The sequence below is a fragment of the Chiloscyllium punctatum genome, chromosome 6 (assembly GCF_047496795.1).
Source record: "Chiloscyllium punctatum isolate Juve2018m chromosome 6, sChiPun1.3, whole genome shotgun sequence".
Lineage (NCBI taxonomy): Eukaryota > Metazoa > Chordata > Chondrichthyes > Orectolobiformes > Hemiscylliidae > Chiloscyllium > Chiloscyllium punctatum.
The window spans coordinates 39,199,241-39,217,093 of NC_092744.1; the positions used below are offsets into that span (position 1 = coordinate 39,199,241).

Sequence of the window (17,853 nt, forward strand, 5' to 3'; positions counted from 1 at the left end):
ATTAAATAATTCAAAACCCACATGCAATCACAGACAGGAGGGTGCGACTGCAGGGTGGGGCAAGTATATGCATCTAGAGGGTTAAAATTAAGGAACCTACAATGGTCCAACAGGTAAGAGGATCTTGTAAGCTGTATGGATGACAGTGTAGAGAAAATGAGCAAACTGATGGCACCTTGGTACAGGGTGCCATTCAAGTGGGGAAAAAAATAAGAATATAGTTATAGTAGGGGACAGTGTAACTAACAGAATACAGACTATTCGTTGCAGCAGTAGCAAGAATCCTGAAGACTGTATTGCCTGCCCAGTGCCAGGGTTAAGAGCTGAGAGAGGGAGGGAAGGAGCAACAACATTATTAGCAATAATAACATTGGCACGACTAGAAATGAGGTTTTGCTGCAAGATTTGGAACAGTTAGGAGCTGAACTGTAAAGCAAAACTCCAAGGTTGTAATCTCTAGATTACGACCTGAGCTGCGGACAAACTGGCATAAAATAAATAACGCTGAAGTGTTAAATGCGTGACACAAGAATTGAAATGGATTTCAGTTTGTGGAGCACTGGCACCAATACTGGGGCTGTTCCAGTGGGTAGTCTTCCCTTAAACCATGCTAGGACAAGTGTCAAGGTGCATTGAATAACTAGGGCTGTTAGAAGGCTTTAAACTAATTGGAGGAGAAGGCAAATATAGGTTCACAAAGCAAGAAGATATGGCAGTATTGCAGGGCAACTATTTGGATATTGATACAGAGAGTAGAACAGGAAGGGACAAATGAAACAAACAGTAATAAATAGTGTCAACAAGAGAAATAATAGTTTAGAAAAGGCAACTCTAATTCAATGCATTTGGAAGGAAATACATTAAATGAATCAACCACATAATACAGATGAATGGGTATGATCTTATAGCCATTATAGAGACATAAGGAAATCAAAGCTGGAAATTAATTAACTACTCAGGGACTTTCTGAAAGAATAGGCAAGAGGAAAGGTGTTGGGCTAGCACTATTAATTAGGTTAGAATAAATACGATAGCAAGAAATGATTTTTGAATTAAAAGATTTAGAATCCAGTTGGATGGAGGTAATAAAGAAAAACAGAAAAAAAAACACTGGTTGAAGTAATCTATAGGCCTATTAATAGTAGCTATTTTGAATCTGGTGATGTTTAATGAATCAGATTTTATAAATGAAGTCAAAGTAAAAGTTTTCCTAGGTAACAGTGACCAGAATATGGTAGAATTTAGCAATGGGAGGAACTTGGGTCAGAAACAATTGTGCTAAGTTTAAGTAAGGGTTATTACCAAGGAATGAAGGAAGAATTGGCTGGAATGGACTTAGAAAGGAGTTTAACAGCAAACATGATTAAGGAATAATAGCATATGTGTAAGAAAATAATTTATGACTCATACGTTCCGGTGAGAACAATAAATTGGTGAGAAAGTTGGATTGAAAAGATGGATATCCCTGAGGAAGGGGGGGCTGTGCCAACCATGGTTAACTTTCCTGCCCCTCTTTTTGTTTTGATTAGATTCCCTACAGTGTGGAAACAGGCCCTTCGGCCCACCAAGTCTACACCGACCCTCCGAAGAGTAACCCACCCAGACTCATTTCCCTCTGACTAATGCACCAAACACTATGGGCAATTTAGCATGGCCAATTCACCTAACCTGCACATCTTTGCACTGTGGAGTAAATCGGAGCACCCGGAGGAAACCCACGCAGACACAGGGAGAATGTGCAAACTCCACAAAGAGGCCCGAGGCTAGAATCGAACCTGGGACCCTGGTGCTGTGAGGCAGCAGTGCTAACCACTGAACCACTGTGCCGTCCCATGCCTGCGGTTACGTTCAAGCCTGGGTGTCCCTGGAGAAGGAGCATGCAGTGTCCACCAACACCCTCGAGGTTTTCAGGGAGAGGTGGGCACTGCAGAGTGTGGAGTGTTTTATTTCCTCCTCTGATTCTATTTTGATTTGATCCCTGCCCTCCACTTCACCATTTTGATCACTCAGCATTGCCCTTTGATGTGAAGGGCACTGCTTGTCACTGGCCACTCAAGTGTTTCCTTTCTTACTGGTGGTGGAATATAAATAAAGATTTCTGCACTGGTTGTTCTTCTCTGTGTCCTACAGCTACACACACATGACATGGGTGCTGGGGGAAAAGTAAGCACTACTGCTGTTAGGTGATAATGTGGAGGTTAAAAAAATAAAAAAAAGGGGGATGCAGAATCTTCTCCAAAAAAAGGAAACAAATATATATAACCAGGAGATTAGAATCTCCTCAGTTGAACATTGACTCCCAGCTGGCTGGCCAGCCAGAGATAGCCAATATACTAAAGAGAAAAAAAAAAATGTAAACAGGACATCAGAATTTCCTCCATTCAGAGGACTCACTCAGAGCTAGCTGGTCACAGTTAGTAAAAAAATTATAAAGCCAGAGCATTTAGAATCTACCTCAGCCCAGGGGACTGACTAACAGCTAGCTGGCCACAGACAGCGTACTGTGCACAAGTAAACAAAGGGTGACTTGGTGACAGGATACCAGCCTCTGTGCAGTTACTTTAGATATTCATCCAGTTATATCAGTGTCAGCTCTCTGAAAGTAACACAGCTAGATCCACTCCTGTCTTTTCCCTGTAGACCTGCAATTTTTTTCATTCTTTAGATAGTTATCTAATCCTCTTTTGAAAGTCACTATTGAATCAAGCTCCACCATGTTTCAGACAGTGCATTCCAGATCCTAATCCTGTGTTACCCCAGTCAAGAGAACAGAACAGGCAATCTGTGACCCAGTCAACCAGCATCATGAAATGGTGCAATAAGGGAATCAACAGAAAACCATTGCATTTATTAAGCATTATTTATTTTATACTTGTTATGATGAAATTAATGAAATCTTCAAAACTGAAAATTTGTACCTGGAATTGGTCTTATAACTAATCAGGACTAGTAAATTATAAATTGTAAGTGACATAGGTCTTACAAGTTATGTTAAGGTGAACTCCTGAATCTTACAACTGTTTTATAAAGGTTCATCATAACATCTTTGTTTTTGCAATCTATGTTCTGGTCAGTTCTCTAAATGCTCATGCTCTGACATGCTCTTATGATGCCTGCCTACTTTTTAAGTAGATCTTTCTGATATTTGACCAAAGCACATTAGAATAAGAATATTATTTGCAGAATCTCGACAGAAGACTGAGTTAATACAAAGACAAAGATGTCTAAGGAAGAGTGCAAAATGGCTGTTCGGAAAATAGATCGATGCTTCTCTTACTTCAATCATTATTTCTGAATATGTGAAAAATCTTACCTCATAAATCCCACCAAACAGTGACATGAATTTACTCAGCAACGCAGCACACATACTTGCAATGTGAACAAAAGGTCCCTGTAGATTGGAAAAAGTGAAATATGAGTGAGACCATTCTATAATCAAAAGGTCAAAACTACAAAATTATGGTAGGAAACGTCAAGAAGGTGTTATGTCACTTGCAGCCACACTTCAGGCCAAGTGCACAACAAAAGCTGATAAAATATATAGATACTAGTGCAGCTTGAGGCAATTTCTTCACTTCAGCTTTGCAATAAAATCACAGTCTGGAAGGATTTTGTATTAAAAAGTTTGAATGAAGTATACTGTCATGGGATTTTCAATTTTGTGCCAAATTTACACATTGAAAAGTGCATCATGTTAATTATTTCCATTTGTTTAATTATTCATTCATGGAATGTGGGTTGGGCCAACATTTGTTGCCTGTTCCTAGTTGCATTAAGGTGATAGTGAGCTGCCTTCATGAATGGCTGCAGTCCATGTGCTTATAGGTAGACCCACAATGCCATTAGGGAGTGAGTTCCAAGATTTTGACCCAATGACAAAGATATATTTCCAAATCAGGATGATAAGTGAGGGAACTTGCAAGTGGTGTTCCCATGTCCTTCTGGTCATGGGCTTGGAAGGTCTGGTCTAAAGTGGTGAGTTTTTACAACACATCTTGTAGGTGGTACACACTTCTATTACTGTGCACTGGTGATGGAGGCAGTGGATGTTTGTGGATTTGATGCCAATCAAGCAGGCTGCTTTTCCAACTGGTGGTTGGAGTCATAAATAGCACATAGGAAGATGGTTGTGGTTGTTGGAGGTCAGTCATCTCAGCTCCAGGACATCTCTGCAGGAGCTCCTCAGGGTAGTGTCCTAGACCCAACCATCATTAGCTGCTTCACTAATGTTCTTTCCCTCCATCATAAGGTCAGAAGCGAGAATGCTTGCTGATGATTGCATAATGTTCAGCACCATTTGTGACTCCTCAGATACTAAAGCAGTCCATGTTCAAATGCAACAAAATCTGAACCCAACTTCAGCTGACAAGTGAAGCTGGGTTCAGATCTTGTGACCATTGGTGATAGTCATGGCCTGGCATTTATGCCACACAAATGCGAGGCCATGATCATCCCCAATGCTGTTATCATTGTGATGGAATACCCCCCACTTGCCTGGACAGGTACAACTCCAACAACATTCAAGAAGCTTGACACCATCCAGAACAAAGCAGCCTGCTTGATTGGCACCTCATCCACTCCCTCCACCATCGATGCATAGTAGCAGCACTGTGTATTACCTGCAAGATGCACTGCAAACATTCACCAAAGTTCGTCAGACAATACCTTCCAAGCCCACAGCCACTTCCATTTAGAAGGACACGGGCAGCAGATACCTAGGAACACCACCACCTGCAAGTTCTTCTTCAAACCCCCTCACGATCCTGACTCAGAAATAAATATCTGTTCCTTCACTGTCTCTGGGCTAAAATCCTGGAAATCCCCCCTAATGGTATTGTGGGTCAACCCACCGCAGGTGGACTGCAGCGGTTCAAGAAAGCAGCTCACCACCATCTTCACACGGGTGACGACAGATGGACAATAAATGCTGTCCAGCCAGCGATGCCCACATTCCATGAATGAATACATTTTTTAGAAATACAAGGTCTTAGTTTGAAAGGCATTCTTCTTCGCACATTATATCTGTCCTCTCATAAGCACAATTAGTGAAAATAATTGATAATGTCACTCTAATTCCTTTATTTCAATTGACCACTGTATTCAGGAAGAACACTCTTAACTCAGGGCCATTTAGGTCCAGAGCACAGTATGGTCATTGTCCATACATGGACAAAGAACTGAATTCAAGAGATTTGGTTGGGGGTCACTGGCCTTCAAAAGATAGTATTCAACCAATTGTGACATCAAGGAGCTGGTGCAAAATTAAACTCAATGGGAATCATTGGGAGAATTTTCCACTGGTTGGAATCATAGCTAGCACAAAGAAAGAGGACTGTGGCTGTAGGAAGCCAATCATCTTAGCTCAAGGGCAATGCCTGAAGGAGAGCCACAGGGTAGATATTTTCAACATTTTCTAATAAATCTGCTTATAGATGTTGTTAAACACTTCTGGAACAGGTAATACATAAACTTGGGTCTCCAAGCTTAAGGTAGTGTCACAATCACTGCACCACAAGAGAGCCTTAGTTACCCAGGACAGGGTCCCAACCATCTTTAGCTGTACCATTAAATATCCTTCAATTTAAGGTTTGACGGGTTGATGCATCTAACATTTTGCTGACACTACTCAACAGTTGATCCTTCCCAGCAATTCCAAGGGATTTCTGTACCTTTTATACAATTTTTTTCCACAGTTAACAATCCTTCAAAAGGATCTCTGAATCTAATCCCCAAAGGATATGTGAACCCGATCCCTTTCTAAAGTATCCCTGAATCCCATCCCCTGTGTCTCCTGGGATCTTATTGACTGTGCTGCTCATCTTTCCAAAGGAGTATCTAGGCTATCTTAAAGAAATGTTTTGAGAACAGACCTGCTGTGATTTGATCTAAGCTTCACACTCTGAGATCCAAATAGCAGGCACTCCAAAATCCAGCTTGACTGCCAGCAGCTGATCACTGAAATGGCCAGCTGCTTTTGCAAAAAGCACATTGTAGGATTGTTCCCAAACCTGCCCACATACAAATGGAAATGCCAGATTCAGAGGCAGAATTTCTAACAGTCTGTAACATTTGCTGCAGAGAGGCTTTTCAGTGCAGTGAAAATCAGAGATATTACCTTACTCAAAGCCGATACACAGATCTAAATTTGAACTCTTTGTCATAGGAGTGGAACTTCTTTGATTTAAGTGTTTACTTAAGTGATTAAAGTCCTGTAATTGATTCAGCTTGAGCATTAAAATAATGTTAAAAAATGCTTAACTGCAGTATGTTCTTCGGAAATGGTTCTGGCTCATTGATTTTTTTTATATTTATGAAAATTGGCAAGCAGATCACAGGAAAAGAAATCCTGTATCTAATAATAGCTCCTAATATCCACCACTCTATTCCACATTGAAACTGTAATACATTCTTCGTCAAAGTGATTTAAAAATATTATCAACCAATTTAAAAAGCAATTTTAGCTTCTTATGGCAGACAACTGCACCAAGATGTTTGTTGGATTTGTAGGTTAACAGTCATAACATTGGTTTCACAAACAGAAGGCTTGTGACAAAGTTACGATATTGTATATGCACCAAAGCTTCAGTCTTAACATAACGCAGGCTTACGAACACTCAGAAATCGCATGATGAGTCAACAGTTAAAATTAGCGCTTGCTAACATTTAGACTAATCATGCATTTTTAACCTGAAGAAGTTCCTCAAGAGTCAGAAATTTTACAATTTCAGCAGATTGAGGCTTATAAATTGTTGATGCTACCTATCAGCTTGCAACGCGTTCTCATGATCAGCCTTATGCATGCAAGTCTCCAAGCTCAACTGGGCCAGCTTATCACAGGAAATCATACATCACCAGCTCACATTTTATTGTGGAAAGAATATAAAGGAAGCAAAAACTCAGGTAAGTGGCTCCATCTAAGGAACTTAGTTTATTTACAGGATGAGGGAGTCACTGGATGGCCAGCAATTATTGCCCAGAGGACAGTTAAGAATCAGCCACATTGCTGTGGAGTCACATAGGCCAGACCAAGTAAGGATGGCAGTTTCCTTCCCTAAAGGGCATTAGTGAACCAAATGAGTCTTTCTCCCAACAATCATTTCATGGTCAGACTCTTAATTTCAGATATTTATTGTTCAGATTCCATCATCTGCCATTGCAGGATTTAAACCAAGGTCCCCAGAACATTACCTGGGTCTCTGGATTAACAGTCCTGTGATAATACCACTAGGCCATTGTCTCTCCAATGACACATAAAGCCCATATTGAGTTTGCACTGCAGATCCAGAATATTGGGAAATTAAAAGGCTTTTATAAAAGGTCGCAATGAGGCAAACCAGTAACCGGCAAAAAATAGTGGCAGATAAAATTCATGAAGAACAGGAAATTAGAGTATTTGTTTAATGGTTGCAAGTGGTGCAGCATGAAACCTCTGCCAGTGTAGAGGCTGCTGTATGAGCAGAGCATGAAAGGGGCTGCTTTGGAAAAAGCTGCAACATAATTGACCAGAGATACGATCTGGGCTTTTATAGTATGGAGCCATGGTCCACAAAGGATTCTCTGTCTTTCAGGGAGAGACAATTGTTTATACATGTGGTATGAGGGCAAAAACAGAGTAATGTGAGGAGACAGGCCACCATGAACTACATGCTCATCTGGTATGGGGATTGAGCCCACAGCATTGGCTTTTTCATTGGTCTTCATGCTGTGTTCATCACCCACAAGATCTGGAAGCAACCGCAGAAGAAAACAGAAAATGTTAAGGAAGCTACAGAACAACATGATGTCATTATGCTTTCCATTGAAACGTTACGGTGTAAACTGTGGAACATTTAGTTCTTTCCATTACTTTCAGAAATGGAGTACTCCAGAAACATTTTGTTCCTAGATAATGCTCACGGTACTCATCAGTAATCAAAAAAAAATGATAAAGCTAACAATATGGATCCAGTATAAATGTCCCTGTTCATTTTTACATGGACAGCTTCTAGTATAATTATTGGTACAACATTTATAATGGAAAACAGAGAAAAGATTTATTATAACCTACCAGAAATGGCTAGTGTGAATAAATCAAAATAAGGGAAATAGAGTCATAGAGTCAAACAGCATGGAAACAGACCCTTTAAGTCCAACTCATCTGCATTGACCAGACATCCCAATCTGACCTAGTCCCATTTGCCAGCATTTGGCCCATCCAGATACCTACTTAAATGTTGCAATTGTACCAACCTACACCACTGGGCGGTACAGTGGCACAGTGGTTAGCACTGCTGCCACACAGCGCCAGAGACCTAGATTCAATTCCCGCCTCAAGCGACCGTCTGTGTGGAGTTTGCACATTCTCCCAGTGTCTGCGTGGGTTTCCTCCAGGTGCTCCGGTTTCCTCCCACAATCCAAAAATGTGCAGGTTAGGTGAATTGGCCATGCTAAATTGCCTGTAGTGTTAGGTAAAGGGGTAAATGTAGGGAAATGGGTCTGGGTGGGTTACGCTTCGGCGGATCGGTGTGGACTTGTTGGGCCGAAGGGCCTGTTTCCACACTGTATACAATCTAATCTAATCTAATCTAATCACTTCTTCTGACAACTCATTCCAAACATGCACCACCCTCTGCATAAAAAGGTTACCCTCAGGTCCCTTTTAAATATTTCCACGCTCACTGTAAACCTATGTCCTCTAGTTTAGCTCCCCCCATCTTAGGAAAAAAACTCCAGCTATTCACTCTATCCATGCCCCTGATAATTTTATAAACATCTATAATGTCACCCCTCAGTCTCCAAAGATCCAGGGAAAAAAGCCTGGACAATTAGTGCTTTAAATTCAGCCTCTTCCTATAATTCAGAGAAATATCTTTGTAAATCTTTTCTGAACCTTCTCCAATTTAATAATAACCTTCCTTTGGCAGTGTATAGGAAGGATATACACAGTACTCCAAAAAGTACTACCAATATTCACTTGTACTTCAGTTAATATATATACTTTTCCTAGATTTGAGCATTTTAAAAGTCCTGTAATTTAAGTACTTCATCAACCTCTTGTCCCTTGCATATTTCTGATTGTGTAGCTAATACAGTTGCTATTTTAAAATGTACAACTCCTTGTCTTTAATTGAGTCTATCCTGCATTCAAACTCAAGTTATCTCCCATTTTTTCTCTATGTTCTTGATGAGAAGATACCTATGGGGTGTTACCTACTCCTGTCCACTACTGACCCAATCTCACTGCCTAGTGTACGGGTTGGGATTCCCACACTAGAACATTAGTCTTACTGGCAATCTCGTAAATATGGCTTGAGTCATTTGTTCAATGTATCAGTTTGCTGCTGAAATAGGGTGGATTAAATAGCACAATGGGTATCTTGATCACATCATTTCTCACTATATATTATAACATTTTGTGAAAGCCCTTATTGCTCCGTATAGGAGTTGGGATATCATGTTGAGATTGTACAGGACATTGGTGAGGACACTTTTGGAACACTGTGAATATTATATTAGACCATGAGTTAAAGATAGAACCTAAACCTCTGATGAGTTTTTTAAAAAATGTTAAACTTACTTCATATGGCAGACTTGGAGAAATTATTCACTCTGGTGGGCAAATGGAAAGCAGGGAAACGTAATCTTAAAATAAGAACTGTCATAAAGTAAAATCAGATTTTTTTTTAAAAAGGAGGTAGAAATCTTTCCCCAAAAGATTATAGATGATGAGACAATTAGTGCTTTCAAGACAATGAGCAGATCTTTGCTATGTAAGGGTACTATGGGGCAAAAGAAACTTGCAAATTGAGTTCCATGCACATCACCCACAATGCACTTTAATGTCAAAGGGAACGTTAGGGACCAAATAGCTAATCATGTTATTAAATGAGACTGTAAAATATTGTTTATTCAAAATTAAATTCAGAACATTTGACAGTATTTTTGTAAAAAACAATTCTAATTTCAGTGTATGTCATTGACATCATTTGAGTTCTGCTACACTTGCATTTCTCCTATTTGCCCCAAAACCCTAACTACTTAGTCCTATCTCTTAATAAACTAAGCAAAAGGTTAAATTCCAAAGTTGTACTCTTGGTTCCTCCCATTCTCTTGAATTCAAGTCTACCTCCTGCAGACTTCAAACAAAATAGCTTTTAAGGAGAAAATCTTTTTGATGGAGCTTGAATTTAGAGTTGCGCATATTGTTTCACGCTGTTGCTATCTCTGGTCCCTAGCTTATGCAATATGAAACATACCGGATGCCTACAAGCTGTCACCATTGATGTAATTGTTTTGAGTACTGTAATGCTCAGTAAATGTACTTTGTAGGCAAAAAAGCTAATTTTATGAAACGTAGAGTATTAAGAAACTGGTAATGCCTGTCTATTTTTAGTGGTAGAACATATGTTGTTTACTCATTTCAGCAACTGCAAAACGAATTGCAATTAGTTAATTGTGTTGACCCTGGAGAGTGAAACCATTAGAGGACATAATCCACAAAAATCACACAGTTTAAAGATCTGTTGTATTACATTTGCAAACAATATATACGGACTTGTAAAGTTCAACCAATTTCTCCATTAATTGACTGCTTGCTGATGCTTCTCAGCGCTTTCCTGGCAGATTGAAATAATACTTAGTTCCACTTTGCAGAGCTCCATAAAGTCAATTATATCTGAGATTATGTCACTGATGGGGATATGCTGGACGATGTCATTTGTAAAGCAGTACAATATGCCTTTAAATGCACTAAGTAAATTTTAAGAGCACCGATTTCTCAGAAATTAGTGGATACTAAGTACATTTACGATTGTAATACTGACATCATTTGCTTGACATAACAGGCTGATTAAAAATGTCAAAAATGCTGTAAAAATATCTAGAAGGGACCAAAGGTATCATTCTCTATTAGAGAGAGAGAGAGAGAGAGAGGCAGAGATGAGAGAGGTGAAGAGAGTCAGGGAGACAATTGGTTTTATAGTTTGACAACACCACTACCCATCAAGAAGCAGTAGGAGCAGTCTTGAACAGTCAACATAAGGATTGAAGTTGCTTCAGCTTCCTGGCCTAACTGCCCCTCCATTGAAACCTACAGTTAAGCAGAAGTTCTAGTGAATCTAATGGGACTAAAGGTCACTAAGTTCCCTAGACCTAATGGGCTGCATCCTATGATATTACAGAAGGTTAGAATTATGGTCAGAGATGCACTCGTCGTAATCTTCCAAGAATCCTTGGATTTGGTTAAGTCCCAGAGAATTGGAAAACTGCCAATATAACATCTTTATTCAGAAAGGGAAGGAGACAAAAATAGGCAACTATAGACCTGTTAGCTTAACATCTGTCGTTCGGAAAATCTTAGAGTCTATGATGAAGGAAGTAATAGCAGACCATTTAGAAATCCATGATATAAAACTGTAGCACAGTGGAATTTGGGAGTCCTCATGCATAAATCACGAAGAGTGAGAATTTACAAGTTCAGCAGTTAATAGAGAAGGCAAATGGAATGCTGGCCTTTCTTTCAATGAGGATGGATTACAACAATAGGAAGTCCTGTTAAAACTATACAAAACAATAGTCAGATCACACCTAGAATACTGCGAACAGTTTTGGCCACTTTATCTTTGGAAAAATACACTGGATTAGGAAGCAGTCTAGAGAAGGTTAACTTGATTAATTCTGGTTTTGGAGGGATTTTCTGACCAGAACAGATTGAATAGTTTGGGCCTGTACTCATTGCAGCTTAGAAAAATGAGAGGCAATCTTATTGAAACATTTACATATTCAGCAAGAACTCGACAACATATAATCTTAGACTGATAAGTGACAAGTAACATGTGTGCCTACAATTACCTGACAATGAGCATTTCTGACATGACAGAATCTATCCATCTCACCCTAATTTTCAAATGGTGTTAACATCACTGAATCACCCACTATCAACACCGTGGGGTTTGTGTTGACCAGAAACTGAACTGGACTGGCATATAAATAGGAGAAAGTGAAGACTGCAGATGCCGGAGATCAGAGTTGAAGAGTGTGGTTTGGAAAAGCACAGCTGGTCAGGCAGTATCCGAGGAGCAGGAGAATTGACATTTCTGCATAGTCAGGTCAGAAATTGGGAATGTTAAGGTTTCATAGAGTCCCTACAATGTGGAAGCAGGCCATTCAGCCCAATGAGTCCACCACCATCCCTCTGGAGAACATCCCACCCAGACTCACCCCTTACCTTATCCCTGTAACCCTGTATTTCCCATGATTAATCCATCTAGCATGCACATTCTTGGATACTATGGGCAATTTAGTATGGCCAACTCACCTCATTGCACAGTTTTGGACTGAGGGAGGAAACCCACACAGACATGGGGACAATGTGCAAACTCCACACAATCGTCTGAGGGCGGAATCGAACCAGGGTCTCTGGCACTGTGGGGCAGCAGTACTGAGCCATTGTGTGATCCAAACTCACTTCCTGACTCCCTAAATCCTGTTCATTGTCTCTAAAAGGCACAGATCAAGACTGGAAAGAATACTGCTCCCTTTCCTAGATCGGGGTGGCATCATACACACAAGAAATTCAATAATTCCAGGACAAAGTAATCACTAGATCTGCACCCTATTCACCACAGCAAATATTCAGTCTGCACACCACAAGTTCACAGTGGCAGCAATGTGTACTAACTGCAAAATGTAGTGCCACAACTCACCAAGAGCTCCTTTGGTAACACCTTTCCAACAGAGACCTCTACTACCTAGAAGGACAATAGCTGCAGATGCATGGGAACACCACTGCTGTACCTAAATATTTCCATCAAGGCCACACATCAACCAGACTTGAAATTAGAACACCGTTCCACCACCACTGGGAGATCAAATTCTGGGACACTTTTCCTCACAGCACAGCGGTGTATGGCTGCAATGGATGGACTGCAATGATTCAAGGTGGCAGCCAGTTAGACATGGGCAATATATATTGGCCTTGCCAGCAATATCCAATTCCAAAGAAAGAATCATGATCACAAAGTCTTTTCAGCTATTCATTTCAGATTTCCAGCATCCACAATATTTTGCTTTTGTTTTGGCCTTTATGGTAAGTTTGTTCTTATTGCCTTGCCCATCTGGTCAGTATCTTACCAACATAGCAATGAAAATTACTTTATGGAATTTCATATACACCTCCATGTGAATTGAAAGATTAGGAACAAAAGGAGCAGATGTAGGCCAGTTAGCCCATCAAACCTGCTCTAGTATGGATAACCTTTCATTTATCCACATTATATTCCATCTGCCAATTTATTGCCCACTCACTCAACCGGTCCATATACCATTAAGGCCTCTTTGCATTGTCATCACATCTCCTGTTAGTTTTGTGTCATCTGCAAACTTGGAAATATTATACTTGTACCCCCTATCCACATCTAGATTATCGATATAGATTGTGAATTGCTAAGGCCTAAGCACTGATCTTTGTAGTACCCCATTAGTCACAGCCCACTAACACAAGAATGACCTATTTATTCCAACCCTCGATTCTTGCCAGGATTTTGCCCACTCTCCCACGATCTCTAATTTTGTTTACTAACCTATTGTGTGGGACCTTATCAAAGTCCAAGTGCATCTGCTACTTCTCTTATCTATCCTGCTAGTGACAGCCTTAAAAAATCTCCACTGGTTTGTTAACAAACAAAGAATTCCTGAGAAACTCAGCAGGTTTGGTAGCATCTGAGAAGAGAGAAAAACAGGTGGAACATTTTGAGTCTGATGTGACTCTTCAAAAGAACTGGCACCTTATTAAGTTTTTCACAGAGTCCCATTTCACCAAGTTCATCAATTTCACTGAAGTTTTCTTGCTCCTTGAGGGTTCCATTGACAAACTCCCAGCTACAACGACAATGTGGGACCATATAGGATAAGGGGGTGGGATCATGCATATAGAGAGTTTTAAATTTAAAGGGTAGCCATAATTAGAGGAATGTAATGTAATTAGAGGAATGAGAGATCTGATTGAGGTCTCAAGTTGCTAAAGGAATTTGACAAAGTAGACATAGAGACGGGATGTCCTGTGAGACAATCTTGCATGTGACAAGGGGTAGCAGAATAAAACAGAGACAAGGAAAAATTACTTTTCTCAAAGAAATGTGAATCTGTAGTATTCACTAGCCTGGAGTCCAGTGGATACTGGGACATTGAGTAAAGTTGAGGAGGAGAAAGACAGATTTTTAGCCAGTGAGGAGTGGAAGGGTTATGGAGAGCAAGCAGGAAGGTGGAGTTGAAGCTGAGATGACATCAGCCGTGATTCTACTAAATGGCAGAGCAGGCTCAAGAGGCTGAATTGTCTATTCCTGCTCCTGGTTCTTATGACAAGAAATAGCAGTAGCACAACGAAAAATAAGGTGAGAATAAAAATATACATTTCTGATCATTTGTCATATTGTTCCTGGGGAGTTATCCTTCTCATTTGATGATTAACTATCAATTTCACAGAGATTAATTAAAAGTATTAGAGTAGCTGAATGATACCAGCCAACAAAAAGGTAACAGACGTGATTACATCACTCAAATGAAGAAGACAACTCTCTACATCAGTGGATGTTGACTGACTAAATAATGTCAGAGATTGCCTAGAAGCTTCTAGGTGCAGAACAGTTAAGTGCTGATGCCATCACTGCAATCACACTTAATGCAATGCCTCTGGGGAAAAGACAAAGTTAGCATCCAACAGCCAATGCATCTTTGTCATGATGTCAAGATGAAACTACAGCATTTGCAATCATGGGAAAAATCAAACATGTCTTCTGTGGTGTGTGCCTGTGTGAGATATATGTGTATGTAGTATTCTGGAATTTATTTGGTTCCGTTCCTGCTGCTTTTGGTTGCTGGTTCTAGTGGTTTGTTGCAGTGGCAGGATATACAGATAAAATCTTTGCACCTTCCTCAATACTAGCCTTTGCTTTCCCATGTTCTTATTTATCTAGATCTCAAAGAATCTGAACAGAACTCATTTCTGCTTTAATTGTATCAATGTCACAAAGTAATATTCATATTCAGCCAACATTTACATGGTTCGCACTAACTATAACAGGCAAGCACTTTGATAATAATAGTTCTGTACTTTTAAAAAGCAGGCTACTGAAAATTTTATTGGGGTATCTTTACACAGTGCTTCACCAGCAGTAGGAAAAAGTGCAAATTGGCAGCACAAATTGACAGGAGAAAGTGAGGGCTGCAGATGCTGGAGATCAGAGCTGAAAGTGTGTTGCTGGAAAAGCGCAGCAGGTCAGGCAGCATCCAAGGAGCAGGAGAATCGACGTTTTGGACATGAGCCCTTCTTCAGGATTCCTGAGTCTGATACCAATGCTGATTGGTTGCTGAGTAGCTGAGCAGCCTCTGAATATAAATGATACAACACAAAGCTTTTGACTTCTGAAACAGTGGGAAGGCGGCAGGTGTATATGGGTGTGTGCGTACGCGTGTATAGGTATCTCCTTTGCCTCTAATGTCCTGAAGCTGAACAAACCCACTTGTTTTCTCCTATTAGTTCTGGCAACTGTTATTGTTCTTAATTGAGAAGACAGCTGGGAGCCTTTATACTTTGTGAACTGGTCACCTTGCCCTTCCTGTGAAGGAGTGAAAGAACCTAAAGGAAAAGAACAGATAACTGAAGATGATGGGAAACAAAATCAACATCCCATCAAATCCTGAGGACTGTTGCTGTTTCCCCAGCACTTCTCCCCTCTTTCAATAACACCAGTGTCTTTTTTGTCTCTCTGTATGAGTTTCAAAGTGCTTACTGGCATGATAACGCACAATACTTCAAGCAATTTGGAAATTTCATGACTGAGAGATACTGTTCTGTATTTTGCTGGCTGACAGTTAGCCCTGTTTTTGAATACCCACAGATGTTAGCTTCTCTCCAATAACCTGGGAAGGAACCGGAGAAAAATCCATTACTTAACTTTTCAGTGGGTTTCACAATATACCTATACTCGCTGAGAAACTGTAGCTTTAAATTATAAAGGTGAATCCCAATTATACCAGCGTTGAAGAATGAAGCACTCTGTGCAACCTTTAAATTCTTGGATCACTTTCTATTGCAGGCACCATAGAGAGTCAGCTTTAAAACGTCAGTGGGTGGTCATTTGGGATATTCCAGGGTACAGATGGTTGAGGACTTAGACACTATCACAGCTTCATATAGCTGGGAGATTGATGTGCAGATGTCTCACCCATTATCTAGGTGACATCTGCAGGTGCTTTGGAGCCTCCCATGAAGTGCTGCTGTACTTTGTCTTCTGGAATTTATTTGGTTCCATCTCTGCTGTTCCTGGTTGCCGCTTTCAGTAGTTTGTAATAGTGGCCGGTACATTGGGTCTCAGTTTATATGAGCTGAAAATGTGTTGCTGGAAAAGCGCAGCAAGTCAGGCAGCATCCAAGGAGCAGGAGAATCGATGTTTCGGGCATGAGCCCTTCTTCAGGAATTCCTGAAGAAGGGCTCATGCCCGAAACGTTGATTCACCTGCTCCTTGGATGCTGCCTGACTTGCTGCGCTTTTCCAGCAACACATTTTCAGCTCTGATCTCCAGCATCTGCAGTCCTCACTTTCTCCTCTCAGTCTATATGTTTGTTGATGGAGACCGTGTATGAGTGCCATGCTTCTAGAAATTCTCTGGCTGTCCTCTGTTTGGCTTGTCCTATGATCATTGTGTTGTCCCAGTCAAATTTGTGGCTGAATGTACGCTCAGAACTAACAGCCTAACCAAAGAAACACACTAAGAAGTCAGACAAACCATTGTACCTTCACCAACAAAGAAAAGACAAATGAACAAACTCAACACCAAAGAGAGAGAAGCCCTAAAAACAAAAATGACAAGAATGAAATCACAGTACCAGCAGACAAGAATAGAATTATAGTAATCATGGACAAGACCGAATATACAGTTTTCAGAAAGCAGAGAAACTACTTGTAGATACCGACACTAACCTACAGAGGGAGTGTGACCCCTCACCACAGCTAACCAACAGAATAAACAACACACTACGGAACTTTCAAAACAAAGGACTAATAACCAGGATTGACCTACAAAGGATGAAACCAGAAAGCTACAACACCCCAAGATTTTACAGATTACCCAAAGTACACAAACCAAACATACCACTTAGACCCATTTTGGCACTCCTGGAACTCCATCTCATAAACTAGCAAAAGAACTTCAACAACAACAAAAACATCTTATCAACAGACCCAAACACTCCATACAATCATCACAGGAATTCCTAGACAACATTAAGAACAAGGATGATACAACGGTCTAATTTGATGTAACGGCACTATTCACTTCAATGACAAAGCCTTAGCCAGGGAGACAATAGCCAACCTCCTGGACAAACAGAACAGGCAACATGACGGGGAACCAATCAACAAGGACTGCATACTCAAACTACTAGATTTGTGCTGGACGACGCACTTCACATTCAACATCCAAATATATAAACAGATCAATGGAACACCTGTGGGCTCACCCGCCTCTGGGCTCAGAGCAAAGATTGGAACAAACAGCCCTCCCGCAAATCCAACTCAAACTCTGGATCAAATGCGCCACTTTTGTTATCATTAAGAGAACAGAAATCGAGAACACACCAGATTATCAATACCATGCTCATAGGGATCAGATTTATGAAAAGAGGAGGAAACCAACATTCAATTCCCATTCTTGGGGGTGTGATGGTAGAAAGAACACAGAATAGTGAATGCACCACAAAAGTGTACAGGAAAGCTACACACTCTGACCAGGACCTGAACAACAACTGCAACAACTCAAACACACACAAGAGAAGCTGTATTAGGTCCCTGTTCAAAAAGGCTACAACACACTGCAG

The 17,853-nt window shown here is 40.5% G+C and overlaps 1 protein-coding gene across 3 annotated transcripts in view; it reads right to left on the reverse strand.

Annotated features, from left to right (window-relative positions):
- LOC140478893 (chloride channel protein 2-like) overlaps positions 1–17,853 on the reverse strand; it is a 609,305-nt gene that overhangs the window by 253,069 nt on the left and 338,383 nt on the right. For all 3 annotated transcript variants that reach the window (XM_072572491.1, XM_072572492.1, XM_072572493.1), the window contains one exon: positions 3,314–3,391. In XM_072572491.1, the coding sequence (XP_072428592.1) occupies positions 3,314–3,391 (78 nt within the window). The remainder of the gene's footprint in view (positions 1–3,313; positions 3,392–17,853) is intronic.